Source organism: Syngnathoides biaculeatus, chromosome 23 (genome assembly GCF_019802595.1).
Source record: "Syngnathoides biaculeatus isolate LvHL_M chromosome 23, ASM1980259v1, whole genome shotgun sequence".
Classification (NCBI taxonomy): domain Eukaryota; kingdom Metazoa; phylum Chordata; class Actinopteri; order Syngnathiformes; family Syngnathidae; genus Syngnathoides; species Syngnathoides biaculeatus.
Window position 1 is genome coordinate 16,335,238 of NC_084662.1, and position 19,321 is coordinate 16,354,558.

Consider the following 19,321-nt stretch of genomic DNA (forward strand, 5'->3'; position numbering starts at 1 on the left):
TATTATTTTAAGGTCTTGAGACTCCATCCCTAACCACACCCGCAACTTTATGTCTGCGGGCATGACTGGTGGACCACACCCGTACATTTTTCAAATGTGAGTGACCGGGTTGACACATTGGCGAATCACCGTGTGTGCCAGAAAGAAAATTATGTTATTGTTTCAAAAGTATGAGTGGTAATGGTACCATATCAGTGAATACTTAAGAGGGAATACTCGCACTACTATCAATCTGACAAAAAAGTGGTAGAAAACACCTCTTGTAATTTATCCATCCATTTTCTTAGCCGCGTATCCTCACGAGGGTCACAGGGATTGCTGCAGCCTATCCTAGCTGTCATCGGGCAGGAGGCAGGGTACACCCTGAACTGGTTGCCAGCCAATCACAGGGCACAGAGACAAACAAGTCACATTCACAATCACACCTATGGGCAATTTAGAGTGTCCAATTAATGTTGCATGTTGCTGGGATGTGGGAAGAAACCGGAGTGCCCGGAGAAAACCCACGCAGGCACGAGGAGAACATGCAAACTCCACACAGGGAGGGCTGGGATTGAACCCGTGCCGCTCCTCTTGTAATTATTATATGTATTGTTATATTTGTGTCAAAAAAGTTTAAGGGTTTGTTAGTGTGCGCGTGAGTTGTGGGATACAAGCGGCTCCTTGCGGGTGTTCTTATTTAGTACTTATGAGTTTGAATGTTTGTCCCGTTCAAGAAATGGCTGAAAGTGTATCAGCTACCGCCCCATATGTGCACCTCGCTTAGAATACAAATTTTGGCTCGCAAAACAAAGCAAAAATGTTTCATCTCCATCCTCGTGCTTTTCCTCCTTCATGAGCTCTCCTTGCTCCCTCCCCTCTAAACCATCGTGGTAGTTGGCATTTTCCTCCTCAAAGTCGTCTTGTACAGGATGTTATTTTATTTATTTGGGAATTTTGTTTTGGGAAATGTAAAATACTGAAAAATGTGGGAATTTTGGACATATGAAAAGCAGTTTCCAAGATGTCCTCAATTACCTTGGAATGTTTTGAATTGGTTGAGAAACGTGGAAGCCTTTGGGACACTTGTAAAATGTCTCCATTCATTTATGAATTCTGTTAAAATATGACATACATACAAAATGGGGGAAGGACTTTTTCATGGAGAATATAGAATGAGAAAAATGTGCGATATGAGCTTGGGAAGGTTTGATTTAGAAAATGTGAAATACTGAAAAATTGTTGAACCGTGAAAAATTATGTCCTGAATGAGCTAACAGTTTGAAGTTGGAATGGTTTGAATCAGTTGAACAAGTTGTGAAATATGGAAGGATGAGTTCAATTTGGAAATTGTCACCGAGAATAAGCAATTGTGCAAAAAGTGTCAATTTTGTATTCACAGACACACAAAGATAACTCCAAGATAATGATTCTTGAAATTTATCGTGGCACAGGACGATTCCATTGTTGGTATGCTGTTGATCGAGGGGAATGGGATCATCGCCCCCGGCAACGCCACGTACCAACGCTCATCACCGTGGCAACCCTCGAGTGCCAAAAGGTGCACGTGTGCGGGTTAGTTAGACGACGGAACGAGATGGCAGGGGTGTCAGGCAGGCGAGGGTGCAGAATGCGGGGCTCACCGTTGCCATGGCGAAAGGGGGCTGCATCCCTCCCAGTCTTCATACTGCAGCATGCACAGGGCCCTGTCGCCATGGCGACCGCCTCCAGAGAGCAGCGGCGGTAAAGCCAGGGAGAAGCCAAAAGGTACAGCGAGGGAGAGAGTGTAGCGGAGAAAAAGAGAGCTAGAGAAAGAAAAAAAAAGTAGCGCGAGAAGGAGCGTAAAAGAGGAAGTGAAAGAGTGAGAGAAAATGAAGTAAAGTCTGAGGGGAAAAGTGAGAAAGAAAGGGGAGAAAGAAAATAGAAAGAGCACCAGAAAAAGAATGAGAGATTTAAAAAAAGACTTGGAGAGAGAAAGTGCGAGCGGGCTATAAAAGTGAAAGAAATGAGATTGAGAAAGAGAGAAGAAAATGACAGAAAAAGAAAGAAGAGAAAGTGAGAAATAGGAGGAATAGTAAAGTGAGTGAGTGGACTAGAATAAGAGAAAGAGGGAGAAAAACAGTGAGAAAGTTAGAAAAAGAAAAAGCAAGGAAGAGTCAAAGAAAAAGTGAGAAAAAGAAGAGAGAACCTCACCCCTCCTCCCTCGACTCTCTACTGCTCCCTGTAGGACGGTTTCAAACAGCGGCAAGATTATTTACTGCTCACTGTATCAATTATGAGGATTTCCTCATACTGATCACGTGTGGCTCGCAGCCGAGGGGTTCTGGGTTCAAATCTGTCCCCCCATCCCGCTTGTGAGGGCTTTTCCTCCCCCATTCAAAACCAACACGCTTGCTTCAATCCCATGCTCGATGCTGACCGACGAGCGCTGCGCGGCTCGTCTGGAGTTTCCGTGCCAATTGCCCAAAGTCGGCTGGGATGGAGTCCAGCTCATATGCGAGGAGCCCCCCACCACCACCACAATCATGCAACGAGTTGAAGCAATTGTTCTTCCTCGAAAGAGGAGCCAATCGCGTCGTCGTGAAAGCACAGCACGTCACCCGGTGTTCCACATAAAAATAGGATTCGTCATAAAAACTTGGGCGTCCGTGTGACCTTCACAGTGCGAGTCTGGCAGCCATTCGTCATCGTGCCCTTCTTATGAGAGCGCCACTACCCCTGTAGTGCGCAAACGCACACACCGACGCACTCAGGTAGATGCGCACACGCCCCCACACTCTCTTAGACATACATACATATATACATATATATATATCTATATATATATGCACAGTCTCCCTTTCTCAAGCACGTACTGCACAAAAGCACACATACACAAACTGAGTAGTTGGGTCATACCTGCGGTGTCTGGCGTACTTGCCGCTGACGTGACCCGAACCGTCGCAGCCTGCCGTTGGACAGCTGAGGAGGAAGATGATGATCATGATGGTGTCGAGTTTTTCATATTTATCCAGCCATCCATTTTCCATACCACTTATCCTTACTAGGATCGCAACAATCAATTATTCATAACAATTCTCATCATTGCGCTTTTACAAATGTACCCAATGTGACTTTTTTTTTCAAGTAGCTTCGTAATCACAAGCTGAGTTGATGCTTGAAAAGTCTCACAATTTAGACATGAAATACTGTTGAGCACACAAACACGATACACCAACTTCTGTGAGTGTGCGTACATTAGTCGTCTTCTGTACCCTCCAGCAGAAAAACAAGAGCATCATTTACTTGTCTATGATTCACTGTTTACATCACAGTAATTGTGCGTGTGTGTTTGTCAGACAGGGCACAGTGTTTAAGAGTCCGGGGCATGAAAAAACTGTAATCTTGCCTGCATGCATTCAAAATTTAAAAAAAAAAAAAAAGACTTTCATACCTGAATAGTTCCTGCGTCACGGCCTCCACGATGGCTTCACACGACAAGAAAACAAACGCACAAGTATACCGGTAAATGAACACAATTACTGCTGGCTGGCAACAAATCATGTCAACGTGACGGACACAAAGTGTTCTCAGGAAGTATAGAGACGCGGCAGGAGCTAAAACAAGAACAAGAAGGGAGGAATCAATTCAAAGGGTAGCGAGAAGTATGAACAAGAAGCACCAGGAAGCAAAAAGGAGGAATGAGTTCATGCCACGAAAGGGAGAGTGAAGGGCTCGGGGAAAGTAAAATGAGAATGTTCCATAAAGGAAAAAAGAAAAAGAAAGGAGCTTGACAGGGGAGAAATAAGAATGGGAGAGAGAATTAGTCAGGGGCAGTAAAAGGAGAAAAGGAGGTATGGTTAGTAAAAAGGAGAAAGGAGGTCAAGTAAGGAAAGGAGACAGGGAGGAAATAAAGAGTGAAAGAAGGCATTATTGGAAGTACAAAAGGGGAAAGAAGGATTTAGGGGGGTAAGAAAAAGAAGGAAAGGAGAGAAGCGGAGGATGTAAAAAGGAAAAATGATCAAAAGGCAGTAAAATAAGGCAGAAAGGCATTGGGAGGATATAAAAGGAGAACAAAGGAATTAGAGGAAGCTAAAGGGAGGAATGAAGTTAAAGGAAGGAAAGGGCAGAAAGAAGGGTTGGAGGAGTACAAAAGGAGGAAAGATGTTAAGGAAGGGAAAAAGGAGGAAGGAGTTAGAGAGAAACAGGAGTTCAGGTGCAAAAAGAAGAAAGGAATAAAATGATAAAAGCCATTAGAGGGATAAGATAAAGGGTGAGGAAATAAAGAGGAGAAAGTAGGAGTTGGAGGATGGAAAAATGTGAATTAGGGGAAAATAAAAATGAGGGAAAAAAACAGGAAGTTTAAAAAAAGATGAGGAAATAAGCAGCTGGGGAAGGGTTAGGAGGATGTTGAGTTAAAAAGGAGAAAGGGGTAAAAAAAAGGGAAAAAGAAGTGAGGGGTGGGAGAAAGGAGGTTAAGAGGAGGAAAAATTTGAGTTAGAGGACATATAAAGGAGGGGAAAAAGTATAAAGGTGAAAAAAGAAGAAATGAGGAATTAGAAGAAAGGAACGAAGAAAGGAGAGAGTAAAAAGAAGAAGTTAGCGGAAGTAAGAAAGAGTGTCAAAGAAAGTAAAAAGGAGAAAGAGGGAATAAAGGAAAAATAAGGAGTTGGAGAAATTAAAAGGACAGAGGAGTTACAGGAAATAAAAAAGGAGAAAGGAGTAGGTCGGGGTTGGAAAAATATGTACAACGTAAAACTTGTTCATTTACGTAGCAAAATGTATGAAAATCGAGTTGAGCATCAATGTGGAAGTAAAAAGTGAAAGAAGAATATGAAAAATGAGGACAACGCAGACGAGGGCGAAGGAGGAGGCAAGCTGCAAAGTCTGGAGAAAGCTCACACCTCGCGTTCCTTTGGATCTCGTTCGATGGCGTTTGTCTACCGCATTCACCTCCATCTGGACAGGAAATGACATCAGCGCATGAAAGTGAAGACGACGATGAGGACGACGAGGACCGGGAGCGGCGTACCTGGCTGGACCAGCTCGAGCGCAGAGTGCAGATGGCAAACGAGTTCAGACCTTCTCCTTCTCGCTCGTCCTCCTCATCTTCTGCAGAACCAGACAAACCGCTTCAGGTGCTCGGGACGCCGCACGATCGAGACCCCGCCGGAGAGCTGGGATGACGCACTTCGCCGTCGGACGCGCTTCTGATCACATCAGATGATCCGGAAACACGACCACAAATGAGGAGGAGGAGTGGGAGAAGACTGCAGTGCAGCAGCGTTTCTAATCCAAATGTAAATTGCCTCGCTGGCTGACGGCGCGGCGCGGCGCGGCCGGGCCGAGCGAGTTCATCTGAGGCCGCCGCTTCGCTGAGCGTGCTCCGACGCGCCAACATCAAATAACCCCACCACCCCGACTGCGCCACCTCCAATCCCCTGTGAGAAGAAAGCCCTCAACCCCTTCTCAGATTCTAAAACTCTCTGCATGTGTGTGTATGTATGATGGAATGTGCATGCATGTTCCAGTTGATGTGATGTGTGATGGGTCTTGAGCATTTTTAAAGTGGGGGGAGGGGGGGAATATCTTTTAAGAAAAGGAAATACCTGTAATACATTTGTTAAGTCCATAAAATCGTGGTGAAAATAGAACAATGTGCACAAAATATATATAATATATAATAGTTTAAAGTGCATTCAGTTGCGAAAATTTTTATTTCCAAGCACAAAATGAGAGTGAGGAATTAAATACTGTAAATTTATGAGCATTAAAATGTGAAGAAAATAGAATACACTTTTCTAGGCGCAAACAATTTTTTTTTCTTTGACCAAAAAAAAAAAAAAAAAAAAATTGCTAGGCACATGAAATTGTGTGAATATTTTTTCTAGGCATTTTTAGAAATAGAAGAAATCTTTCAGCACATGGAATCTTGTAAAATGTGAAAAAAATATATTCAATATTCAATAAGAGTTCAATAAAAGAAAAAAGAAAAAGAAAAGAGCTCGAAAAAGGACAAGGGAGAAACAAGAAACGGAGAGAATTAGAGAGGGTTTGGTGCAGTAAATGAAAAAAAAATTCAAGCACATTAAGAACGGAAAGAAAAATTGCACAGAAAAGAAAAACATTTTAAATGCATAAAACTGTGAGAGGGAAAGTAAAATTCTCAAGACAGTGAATGTGAATAAATTTTAAATTTTAAAATTAATAAAATTCTGAAGAAAATGTATATTTTCTAAGTGCTTCTAAGGATGTGATTTTTTTTTTCTGCACACAAAAGTATATACAAAAAAAGTGCATAAAACGGTAATAAGATTTTGTGGCTAAAGTGGAAAATACGGCAAAAATTATTAAAAGGCCAATACACTGGTGAAAAAAATAAAGTTTTAAGTCCATAAAATTGAGACAAAAAAAATTCAGGTGCATAGGAATGTCCCCCCCCCAAAAAAAAAAAAAAAAAAAAATTATATATATATATATATATATATATATATATAATATAAATTTATATTTCTAGGTGTTTCAAATTGTGAAACTAATGGAATTTCTTTTGTATAAAATTGTGAAAAAAGGAATATATTTCTCTTAGCTATGTGAAGTGTCAAACACATGAAAAGTCCACTTTTAAGTCTAACAAAAATATTAAATATTAAATGTTAACAATAATATAGTTTAAAATACAACAGCCTTAGCACATTTAATATGCATGAAATTGTAGAAAAATATTTTTCATCTTTTAAAGTGCATAAACTAAAAAGGTAAAACATTTTTTGAGGGCATACAAATTTGAAAAGAACAGAACATCTTTTAACAAAATAAAAATCTGGAACTAAGTCTTTGAATAGTTTTAAAAATGAAAAAACTGACATTTGCGATTGTGATTTACGAACATTCTCAGAATACAGAACCGTGCAAAATGTGAGGTTGTGAAATCTCATACCGTAAAAGAGCACCACAATCATAAAGCTTTAGCGTGTCCCGGTGTGCAAGTGCAACTACTGTAAATGGCGTTGTGGTGCGAAGAGGAGTCTCACACTGTTTAGTATTCAGACTGACACTCAGCCTGTCTGCTACAGTCTGATGCAGCGCTCCTATACTCTCATACGGGCACACTCAGATACACACACACACGAGCAGAAAATGCACACGATACAGTGCACACACTGTTGTTGTGTCTTATGACAGCAGACAGACTGAAAGCCAGCAAACAAACGTGTGCTGATCTGCAGCAGTGACGCCGCATCAATAATACAAAACAAACACAACCAAACTGATCTTGTACAGTGTGTGTGCGGGTGTGTTACATGGGAATGTGTGTGTGGGTTACATTACAGTAGATGCACATTGCACGATGATGAATTCGTGTTTATCTTCGAAAAAAAAAAAAGCAAATATTCTCTACAAAGCAATAAAACATTTCCAAGTCAAATTGCTTAGTTATGAATGAACAATGGACTGATCACAAGTTTATGTCCTGGTACAAAGAAAAAAAACTGGACTGGTCGCTAGTCAGTGGCTTGGCAAAAGTGGGAAAACATTGGTCTCCAAAGATAGACAAACATCAAACTGGTCGCCAGTCATTGTCAGGCCACAGACAAACAACACAGGTTGCCACCTGCCAATCAATGTCAAAGCACAGAATAACAAAATATGGTCACAGAGACTATGAAGGGAATTGTTCATTTTTACATGTCTGGGTAATCCTTGGGTGCAATTTCCAAATGCCTGAAGGTGTCATATTCATCTGATTAATGTATGAGTAGGAAGAGTAATGCACTGAATTTCCAGTCCCCAAAAATGTTGTCACTTTTTGGCCAAAACACTTTTGTCACTGAAAAAACCCCCCCAAAAAACAGGATGTTGCGTTAACGCAAACAAAAACTGCGGCTTGGAGAGCCCAACAATGATGTGGTGGCATGCGCCGTAGGCATCTCACTGTTGCTGTTTAGATGCTTAGACGGTCCGTCAAAATTAACTAATTTAATTAAATTAAGATGGTTGTAAACATTAAACGCAATGTCATGTTCAGTAACTTTTTCAACTTCGCTGTTGACTCCGAAATGTGTGCACCAGAGTGTAAACATTCATAGGAAGACAAAGGCAGTGGTGTGTTCAATTCCCATGGGCTATCCCTCAGCAAATGAATGCTTACCGAGTTCTGGCAGTCAATTCAAATGTTCTTGTTTTGGTACGGTACAAACCCAAACACCTGTGAACATCCAATGCGTTCATTCACTGGACACACAAGCCGAAAACGTCCTGAAGCTAACACAACAATCGCAAGCTAACTTAGTCATCATAACTTAAAGATAAAAAAAAGTCAGTCAGTACTGAATAGACTTGGTGATAATCAAACAAAGATATATGTCAAAATAAAGACCGTTTTTAATATTTTGACAAACAATATAAATAATAATAGAGTTACTCCGCACTGAACTAAATATGCGATGTTAATAGCATCATCCCAAGTTAGGTTGATGCGCACTGCACATTATGCAAGACGCTATAAGCGCTAATTCTTGTAGCCGACTGCTGCAGATGTGGCAAACTGCGGTTTCTTCTAAGACTTTACAAAACCAAAATAACTCCACACTGCTTGAAGCTTTCTGAATTTTCTCGTCAATGATGTCATCTTGCACCTCTTCCATCCAAAAACAACAAACAAACGACATGCTAGCAGTGAGCGCAGTTGAAATAATTGGTTAAATTAATGGACCCTCGTTACAAACCCCCCCCATGGGCATAAATTGGGACTGGAAAACTTCAACACTTTTGCATGGTCAGATTATACACGTTTATGAGTATAGACACGCTTTGTTTTTCATAGCTGAGTAATGTTCCCTGTCAATTGCTTTCTTTCTAAAGTTAATTTAAAAAGAAGAGTGCAAGCGTATCAATGAACATTTACGATGGAAATGAATAGTGATTAGTTTTATGTGGTCATCTGATTTTTAGTGAGGTCATGGCCATAAAAATGCTATTTTACTGATAATTTCCTAATCATTTATTTCAGTGTTACAGATTGTATTTATCTGTCCTAGATCTCCTCATTTTCGGTTTCCGACGAGAATTTAAAATTTCGGTACCTAACTAGTAAATACCATGAGAATGTCCGGCCCTCAAACAGCTCAGGAGGGAGACAGATTCTGAGACCAAGGTGCTTTGGTCCGTAAAGTTTTTAATCAATTTATGAACAAAATCAAAAGACCTTGTGGAGATGCTGGCTGAAGCTGGTTAGAGTGTGTCATTATCACAAGTACTGTACTAACAAGGGCTGAAAGGCCACTCTTCAAGTAGGAGGCCATTGTGCAAAAATAAACATCAGAAAGTCAGATTACACTTTGCAAATTCAGACAGGCACAAAATCCGGTCCAGCAGGGTGACGAAAAACTCAAAACTCAACTGCTTGAGCATCGTTATATTTGGAGGAAAGAAGAGGGAAGCTCGAACGCCTGAGAAAACCATCGCAACTATAAAATAAGGCGGTGACAGCCTCATGTTGTTTATACTGCCATACTGGTTGGAAAGTGGCTTAAGGACAATAAATTAAATGTTTGGGAGAGGCATTATGAAGACCTGATCTCTGAAAATTTAGGGGGCAGACCTAAAAAAAAAGAGGCATGTGCGAGCAAGGCGGCCTACGAACTTGGTTGAGCAGGAATGAGATCAAATTCCAGTTATTCTGAAAAACCTGTGGAAGGATATCCAAAACATTTTCCCCGAGTTATACAGATTGAAGGAAATTATCCATCCATCCATCCATTTTCTTTGCCGCTTATCCTCACGAGGGTCACGGGGAGTGCTGGAGCCTATCTCAGCTGCCAACGGGCAGGAGGCGGGGTACACCCTGAACTGGTTGCCAGCCAATCGCAGGGCACATCGAGACAAACAGTCGCACTCACAATCACACCTACGGGCAATTTAGAGTGTCCAATTAATGTAAAGGAAATTATACCAATAAAAATGTATTTAAACTTCTGACTTTGAAGAAAGTAATTAAAACAAACAAAAACAAAATACTCTTACTATTCTGACATTCAGCAAATAGAAATAAAGTTTCAACTGTATGTATGGTATAAATAACAAGTGTCTCGCAGTAGGTAGTAGAATGTGTGTCGAAAAAAATGTAAAAGAAAAAAAAGATGATGCCACTGGCGAGCCACGGAGCTCACAACATATTTCTTAGTTGTGTATCAGTGACTAATTCTCAATCTTGTTTTGTTTTATAGATTTAGGTGTCACAAAGCAACAATATTTCCATTAATGTCAGTGTTCTGATTGAATTGTTTCTATTTCACTTTTTTTTTTTTTTTTGGGTCAGAAATTGGTGTTTTTTTTTCATTAAAAAAAACAATGTTCTGCTGCTAATTACTATGGAAAAACTAGAATTTTTTTTTTCTGGTGAAAGAAGAGGGTCGACTTTTGCTTTTGGGAGATTTGGTACATATATTGTCGCAGAACACGATTTTTAGTGGTGAAAGATCCATCAAAATACTTTAAAAATGTTACCAGTCAGTGAGGTAAAATTACACTGAATAAAAACTAAAAATTTGATTGATTTTTTAGGATTATCCATTATCAATTTGGTGCCAAAGTTGAGCCAAAAAATTACAGTAATACAACTATTACCGTAAGCCCCTTATACATCAACTCTGTCAGTCATTTTGATGAAACTGCAGACTCAAGAAAACATAACTAGACATTTTCATAATTGATTTCACTTTTAGTGAATGAGTGCTGTACAGTAAATCCATTGAACACTGTGTTCTAACATTTTCATAACACTAATGAAACTGAATTTTAAAACACTGAAAGAATTCACATATTCAAGAGTCATTTAGCTACACCTCACGTGAGAAATACTCAATCAAAATTGACGTGGAATTTTGATTGACACTGTCAAAGAGCTCTTCACGGAGAGGCGTTCCTAATATTGTGACATTTCTTTTGATAGATTGTGTGTATCCCGAATTAAGTATCTACAGATTTTAGGTCAGTGTCACATCTGACGTGCATTACAAAAATGATGTCTGTGACAATAACATGAATGAAAAATTTTGGGTAAGACTTAAAAATAATCAAAAGCATAAAAAAGAAAAAATTCATGCAGGCGCTGGAATATGTTTTGATGACGACCGCCACAGGATGCAGGTGTCGCATTGCACACGCGCGCACAATCCACACAAGTGTCGCCGAAGGACGACGCACTGCCGCCAACGTGAATTGTTCCCCAAAGAGGCGCGTGCACGCCGCCGACAACAACTGTCACAACACGCACGCGCCGGCGCGTGACACGCAGGGGATGACAACGTGCGGAGGCGACCCGCGGGCGTGCGCGTGTTCGAGAATGACGACGGAAAAGCAAAACATACCAGCAAAGAAGCGATGCGGGAGGTGACACTTCTTCCTCTCGCTCCTTTGAGCCGGAACGTGTGCTCGCTTCCTCTGTTTCACTCCACCTGCTCTTTCTACCTTTTGTCGCGCGCTATCTGTCCATGCCTATGGATGGAGGGTGAGAGGGTGAGAGGGAGGGGTTGGGGGTGGAGGGAAGCCAGACAGACACGGCAGGGGGAGGTGGAGGAGGAGAATGATGGGACGTTCAGACACTGCAGAAGAAGAAGGTTTAGCTCCCTGGCTGGCGCACTCTTCCGTATCCTCCTCTCGCTTCGACGGCTGCGCGTACGCAAGACAAATGACGCAGCGGGGGCGCGCAAACTCCTTCGCCTCTCGCCTTTGGCGGGAGGGAGTGGGGGGGGGGCCGTGCCTGTGCGCGTGCACGCGTCGTACCACTGGGAACAAAGAACAACTTGCTGGCCGCTTTTTGTTTGACAAAGATTACTTTAGTGATTATTACTTTTTCGCATTCATCCAGTACAAAGCTAAGCGCGACACTTCGTTCGGTGCACAAACAATAAATTGCCAATTTGTTTCGCAGCGTCAAACTTCAGTCATCTGATTCAAAATGAAATGAAATATGACAATCACAGAACAATAAGAAATTAAGTTTAAAAAGCGATAAGGTGAATCATGCTGAATAAGTCAACAAAATGCTGGCTAAAAAAAAAAAAAAAAAACAGAGTTGGCCTGGTTTGGTCAAAATGTGAGAAACATCTCCCAGTATCAACACAAAGTATGACATTAATATTAATATCGTCAGCAGTACGGCTCATGTAATACGGTGAACCGAATGAAGTGGCTGCTGAAAGTGTACTTGAATGTTTTAATAATACCGTGAGTCAACATGAGTGTCAGATGTCAAATTGAGTTATGCAATGGACATAAATTACATACAGTATATGCCATATACAGTCCCCTCCAGTCATATTAGAAGAGCAAGGTCACTTTGTTTTTGTTGTACATTATACTGAAGACATTTGCGTTTCAGATCAAAACACGAGATAAAACTTCTGAATTCCAGATTATATTTCATATTAAATATTCATGTGTTAAATGGGTCAGAACAAAGCACCTTTTGTTTGAAGCACCCCACTTTTTAAGTGAGCATAAGTATTAGAACATGTGGCTGGTGCTTGTAGTTGCTCAGGCATTGCCTTTTACTGTTTACTGGTTTTGGGTTTCACCTGTGAATTGCTGTTATGCAAACATGAAGACCAGGGTGCTGTCTATGGGGGGGGGGGGGGGGCTAGGCATTTTGAAGCTAAGAGAGGAGGGAAAAATCAATCAGAGCTACTGTATGAGCGAAAGATTGGGCATAACCAAAATAATTGTGAATGTCCTGAAAAAGAAAGAAACTACTGGTAAGTAGTAAGTAAGTAGTAACTACTACTAAGTAGTAGGCTATAGCCGCATCGTTCTCCCTCGCCAATACTCTTGGAGTTGATGGCAGAAACATTGCGAGAGCTGTGAAGAAATACCCAAAGACAATGGTCACTGAAACCGCTGCCAACCTCCACAGGGCAGGGGTGAAGGTATCACAACACACTGTACGGAAAAGACTGCGAGAGACGAAATATGGAGGCCATAGCACAAGATGCAAACCAGTCATCCGCAAAAAGAATCGGAAGGGCAGATTCGATTTGCAAAGTATCGCAGAGATGACCCACAGACGTTTTGGAAGAAACTTTTATGGAGTGATGAGACCAAGATTAACCTCAACTAAAGTACTAGAAATGTGAAAGCATAGCAAAAGAAATACACAAGCTCATCGATGAAGCATGGTGGATGTGTGATGGCTTGGGCCTGAATAGCTATTTTACAAGTCTTTATTGATGATGTTACCCATCATGGAAGCTGCAGAATGAATTCTGAAGTCTAAAATCAATTTTGTCTGGCATAAAGAAAAATGAATCCAAACTAATCGGTAGAAGCTTGATCATGGAAACAAACAATAACCCAAAACGCACTGCAAACACTGCAATGGACTTCATCAGTGGAAGCTCTTTGACTGGCCATATCTATCTCCGGACCTTAACCCAATAGAGCATGCATTTTACCACCTGAAGAGGAGACTCTTTTACCACCTCAAGGGGGCAGTATTTTTTCCAACTTTAAATCATCCACCATTTTCTTAGCCGCTTATCCTCACGAGGGTCACAGGGATTGCTGCAGCCTATCCAAGCTGTCATCGGGCAGGAGGCAGGGTACACCCCGAACTGGTTGCCAGCCAATCGCAGGGCACATGGAGACAAACAGCCACACTCACAAATCACACCTAGGGGCAATTTAGAGTGTCCAATTAATGTTGCATGAAACCATTTTGAAATATGGTTAGTGTAAGTATTTTTAAATGAGTAGGACAAATAGCATACAGTTAAAAAAAAAATGTTATTTTTGTTGTCTGATTTCATGACTCACTTCCACTCTCGGATGCACAAATCTAGGCGTTGATTCTGGTTAAAAAATTTTCATGATCGAGGAGTTCCAATATTTGTTGCATTAACGGAACTTATTCTCCTGACAACTGAACAAAAATGTTCAACATGTTTGTCCACACTGAAAGATGACTGGACTCTTTCCCTCTTTCCCATCTCCACTGCAAAATTTTGAACATCTCTAAGCCAATTTTCTCATCCTTGTCTACATTTCCTCCTCTCTTCCCTTCCACCCTCCATCTTTATAACGTTTCTTCCTTTTCCTCTTTGCTCTCTTCTCCATCCTTACACCCTCTGTCATTCCTTTTCCTCTTCTTTCCTACCACTACCACATACTCTCCCTTTTCTCCTCTTAATGCTCCTTCACTTCTCCATCCTTCCGTCTCCCCTCCAAATCTCATCACTCTTTACCTTCCTCATCTTTCTCACCCTTCTTACCTTCCTCATCTTTCTCACCCTTCTTACTCCTCATTCTCGTCTCTCCTTTTTATCCTTCCTTCTCTTGCTTCCTCCCTTCTCCTTCGGCCTCTTCCATCGTCCTCTTTACTCTCCTCCATCTTCCTCTTTTTCCACAGCTCCCAACTCCTCACACTTGATCCTCTTCCTTCTTTTTCATTCCTTTGCACCCATCCGCTTCTTCCTTCCTTCTCATACTCCGTTTTCATCTTCCGTCCCCTCCTCCCTGCAAACATCCCCACACGACTTCCTCTCGCCGTCCCCGTCTTCCCTGTGACCACAGCCCGCAGTGATCTGAGGACACGCAGCTAGAGGGAGGCATGTAGAGTGAGCTTGAAGAGAAGAGGCTGACCTACTTAGATCGGGTTCAAATAAAAGACACGGCATTATCATCACCGCGTTATGCCAAAGTAAAACTTCAATCAAATGTAATTCTTTGCTAGCATCTGGATTAGCACCACACACAATTGTAGCCACTTATCTTGAAAAAAACAAAAAAACAAAGGCTGGATGGCTCATTTGCCACCAAAACTGAAGTCGCCATCCACCCACTTGATACTTCCAAAACAACCATGCCGACCAGTGCAGCGACAAAGATTAACTGTGTTAATTGCCAGTTTCTGGCTGTGAGAAAACATTCCACAGGTAAGATAGAAGGATTAACTTTGACACTGTTAAAGTTTGTTTGTAAAGGGTTTTTTTTTTAAATTTTCTGATGACCTTAATTCACTTGAACAAAGTTTTGTTTATGTTGTTGTTGTTCACTGTTCACTCTCTGCTTCACATTTAGAGGCCGACGGTTTTTCGCAAAAAAGTGATGTATTTTCCCAAACTTCATCAATGGATAAGCAAGAAAACACATTTTCTGTGAAATTTTGGATGAATTTCATAATACGAAACTCTGAAAATTTAATTTGATTTTGAAATAGGACGTCGCAGAGACAACAAATGAACAATGCGTTTAGCATGTTTTTTCCCCATTGCGAGTCCTTATATCCAAAAATATCTGACTAACTTAACATTTGTTTTTATGAAAATTGCTTTTTTGCCATGTTATGATGATAGTGCTTCACAGCTTATTTTGAGTAAAGTTAGCCTTAGATAATGGCCCTCGTGAGGATAAGCGGCTAAGAAAATGGATGGATGATTTAAAGTTGGAAAAAATACTGCCCCCTTGAGGTGGTAAAAGGGTCTTTATAATGCCACAAGCTGACATAATTCACGAAAATCATTAACATAGCACAATTGAAGTGGAAATGAAAAATATTTTCATCGTTATCCATTCACTGGAATATATCCACTGTACTAGGACATACAGACAACTAATAGACTGGTCACCACCACGCCACAGCAGAGAACATATGCCAAACAGGACACGTACAAACAGATATACTGATTATTGGTCAGTGTCAGGAATGGTCAACAGGCAATGTCAGGGCAAAAGTATTATTAATTATTCATAGTTTGGTCGCGATGTAAACAAAAGAAACACCCTCACTTTTGAGTTCAATCGCGACTTGTGTAAACTGCCACGGTGTAAAAAAAAAAAAAATATATATATATATATATATAAATATCTGCGTTCTACAGGGTTCTTTCCGAGCACCTCTTCCTGCCGACAGATGCGTCATGCTCACACGCTTCACGGCTGCTTAAACCACCAAATCACATTTGTGCCATGGCGACGTGTTTGCAGCATAGAGTAGGTGTGGGTGTTTTTTTTTTTTTTTTTTTTTAAATCCTTCTGCAGCTGCCGCCTGAAGCGTGTTGCGGGCTCAGTGGGAGAAAGTCAATTAGAGCGGGGCCGGTGCCGGCTTGCGGCGGGGCATACGGGAGCCAGATAAGAGGGGCGAGATGGCGGCGGCCGCGCGGTCCCCTGGCAGAGTGCATGGGCGGCGCTGAACTTTGACCTCCACATGCAGATGGAGAACGGCAGCGCCAGCCAGCCAGCCAGCCAGCCCATTATTTTTCCCTTCATGCTGTTTACAAATTAACTTTCTAAAATGTCCACAAACACAAATGTGCAATAAAGCCTTTTATTGGACTTTTCCGCTCCGAACTCACCTGGGAAATATCTTTTGTAATGCACCTCAATACTAGGTTAGCTAAGGGATATCACTTGATAACTTTGGTCCGTTGCCAAGTAATGAGAGCTATGAGACATAACCAAGCCATCAGAGTCAAACGATGATGTAACAAGGTTAAAAAAAAACTTTACTACCAAAATCAAGATGACATCAGGAAAAGCAATAACACCACAAGAGTGGAAAATGACATGAGAGCAAAGAGACACTGTGAGTCAACATGATGATGTAGCAAAATTTTAAAAAGTCAACTTTGACCCTAGAGGTGAGAAACAACCATCAACCCTTATCCTAGCAACATCGCTGCTACCACCAAGCCCAAAGTTAGCATCATTGACAGTGGCACCAAGCATGATGCTAGCAACAATGCTAACGATACCAACCTAATTGTTAGCATCATCACTATATCATTAACGATGCTAATGGGAACAAAAATGGTGATGTCAACAATTCTCATGGCAGCACCCATGAAGTTAGTATCAATACAAATGGCACCAACCCAGATGCTAGCAACTGAAGAATTGGCAAAATTGGGCACTTGTGGATTACCATGACAGGATGTGACAATCTACCACAGATTTTGCACATTTCATTAAGAAATTCAAAGTTTCAATGCACACTTTTAAAAGTCCGATGGTATAAAATGGGCAAGTAGGCGGCGTTCCTTATTTTGCAAAGTCTTGTTGCGATTCAACCTTAGCACAAATGTCAAGATGGCTGCGGGCTGGAGTTGCACAGCGTGCCAAAATGTCAAATTTCTTCTGTGGTAATGAAACCCCGCATGAGCAGAACTTGCCAAGCGTGAACGTGAACTGGACTTGCCCGCGTGGAAGAAACGTAGGCCTGACTAAAGTCCGAACGACTGAATGCTAGAGGACTGAAGCAGAAGCTTTTCGCGGCTTCATTCAAGATCGTACCTCTGTCTTGCCATTGTTCAACTGACATTTTGATTTATTCCTTGTTCACGTACAGGTGAAACAATTTTATCATGGAACCGTGTTACAATCTCCATCATGAAATCTTGTCTGCATATGATTGGCAGTTATTGTCGTTACTTCCTTTTGCTTCACAATGCCAAGTTTTATTGTCACCACAAGTCGCATAGACAAACAATAATACATTTGTAAATAAAGTGGTGCCTTGAAATAAGAGAATAATTTATATATGTATATATATATATATATATATATATATTTGTAGTTATTTAAGCAAAATATCACTCAATAATAATGTACTTCACAAAAATTTCAATTTAAATAGAATGCAAAGAAAGTTTTTGCTACATTTTTTTGGCTTCAATTCACTGCCCCGTGTCATGTATCGTGTGTAAGTATGCCCTCAAATCAAGAACGATAATAATGAAAGTCATCCTTCGCAGTAATAAAGTATTATTATTACGGTTGCTTCCCTTTGTGTTCAAACATGTGTTGCTGAAGGGTTAACCCACAACCTGCATATTATTCATTAGCCTGTCTTTAGCATTTACTATTGTGTGTTAGCAGTAATATTGAATCAAAGTATCATGTTAAAGTAATTTTAACTTGAACAAGAGTACAGTATGTAAGACCTGAGGCGACTTTGTGGCATGTTAAAATATTAAATTTTTTTACTCATTGGATGAATAAACTTGATGATAACGGGTCTTATCGACCTTGACGTGTACATCCAAGTTATTAATATTGGGAGCACGTCACGAAGACATATTCTTGAAGTTATTAAAAAGAACATACCTTACCTTGAACTGGTTGTCACTTTTGCCAAAAGTACAATGTGAGGCCTGTGAGGAGGATAATAAAATGTGAGGATATTCTTTTGTGACATATTGTTAGAGCAACCGTTGAAAATTCTAAACCAGATTACCATTTTTTATTTTTTGGGGTTGGAGGTAGATTGGACATTGTATTTTAAAGATGACATGTCCCAGGCCTTATGGGAAACAAAGATGTTGACAGTGAGGTCACATGACAACTAACCCTGTTTTTTTGTCCAGTGGCGCAGTCTCAGGAGTGAGAATGTGCATGTCGGCTGTCACGGCTTTACACAGAAGTGAAGTTTTGCATCCGTGGGTGCCGAGGACACGGCGGCCGGCTCCCAGCCTCCGCACCGTGTCAGTCAAGACGTAGGGAGCGCCGACCCCGACGGAACATCTCGCTCAGAGAAAGTGGAAAAGTTCTCGCGTCTGTGTTGTTGACTTCCTCCACTTTCTGCTTGTTCCTTCCCTCCAGCGGCAATTCCACGCCAGCGCGGCAGCGGCATTGCTAACGAGGCGATGCCGGTGAGGAGGTGAACGTGCGGAGTAAGATGAACTCCGACCTGCGAGGAGCACTCTGGCCCCTTTCGACGGGCTTGCCTCTGGCCCCCTGACCGAGCACCACGCTCGCCGGCAGGAGTACCATCGGGTCGGGACACATGACCCAGGGAAGGACGGGCAGACTGGAGAGGACGGAATTCAACATTTTTATTTACATACAAAGGACATAAACAGAGGAAGGAAGCAGACCAACAATGAAGAAAACAGGGGGGGGGGGGGGGAGGAAGGAGAAAGGGCAACAAAGGAAAAAAGGAACACTGCAGGAAAGGAAGGTAAAATGGAAGGAAACAAGGGAAGATGGCACAGAAGTGTAGAAAGCAGTCGAGACAGAAAGGAGGAAAACCAACACGGACAAAATGTGCAACGTGAAAGCAAAAACGTCAGGTCACAAGGAAGGGAGGAGGAATGGGAATTATGTACTCAAGGAAAGAAAAATGAAAGCATAAATCAGGACAACAAGGAAGAAAAGAATGAAAAGGCAACAAGGATGACAAAGGAAGACTGATGGAATGAAACGAGGCAGGTGGGAAGGCAAGAAACCAATATGGAAGTCACCTCCATTCCTTGATGTTTGTCTTCAGGAGTGTATTAAAGCAATATAAACAGTAATTATATAGTTGACTGACTGAAAGGAAACAAACTTCATGTTTAGGGCGCCGCCTAGTGGACGAAATATGGCA

At 41.3% G+C, this 19,321-nt stretch overlaps 1 protein-coding gene across 1 annotated transcript in view; it reads right to left on the reverse strand.

Moving 5' to 3' along the window:
• The window catches only part of myt1la (myelin transcription factor 1-like, a), a 52,250-nt gene extending 33,064 nt beyond the window's left edge, over positions 1–19,186 (reverse strand). The window contains exons 1-6 of the mRNA XM_061812145.1: positions 18,304–19,186; positions 18,066–18,107; positions 11,331–11,457; positions 4,863–5,168; positions 3,413–3,446; positions 2,878–2,940 (exon numbers count right to left, since the gene is read on the reverse strand). Coding sequence (XP_061668129.1) covers positions 2,878–2,940; positions 3,413–3,446; positions 4,863–4,935 — 170 coding nt within the window. The 5' untranslated portion in view covers positions 4,936–5,168; positions 11,331–11,457; positions 18,066–18,107; positions 18,304–19,186. The remainder of the gene's footprint in view (positions 1–2,877; positions 2,941–3,412; positions 3,447–4,862; positions 5,169–11,330; positions 11,458–18,065; positions 18,108–18,303) is intronic.
• Between the last annotated feature and the right edge of the window lie 135 nt (positions 19,187–19,321).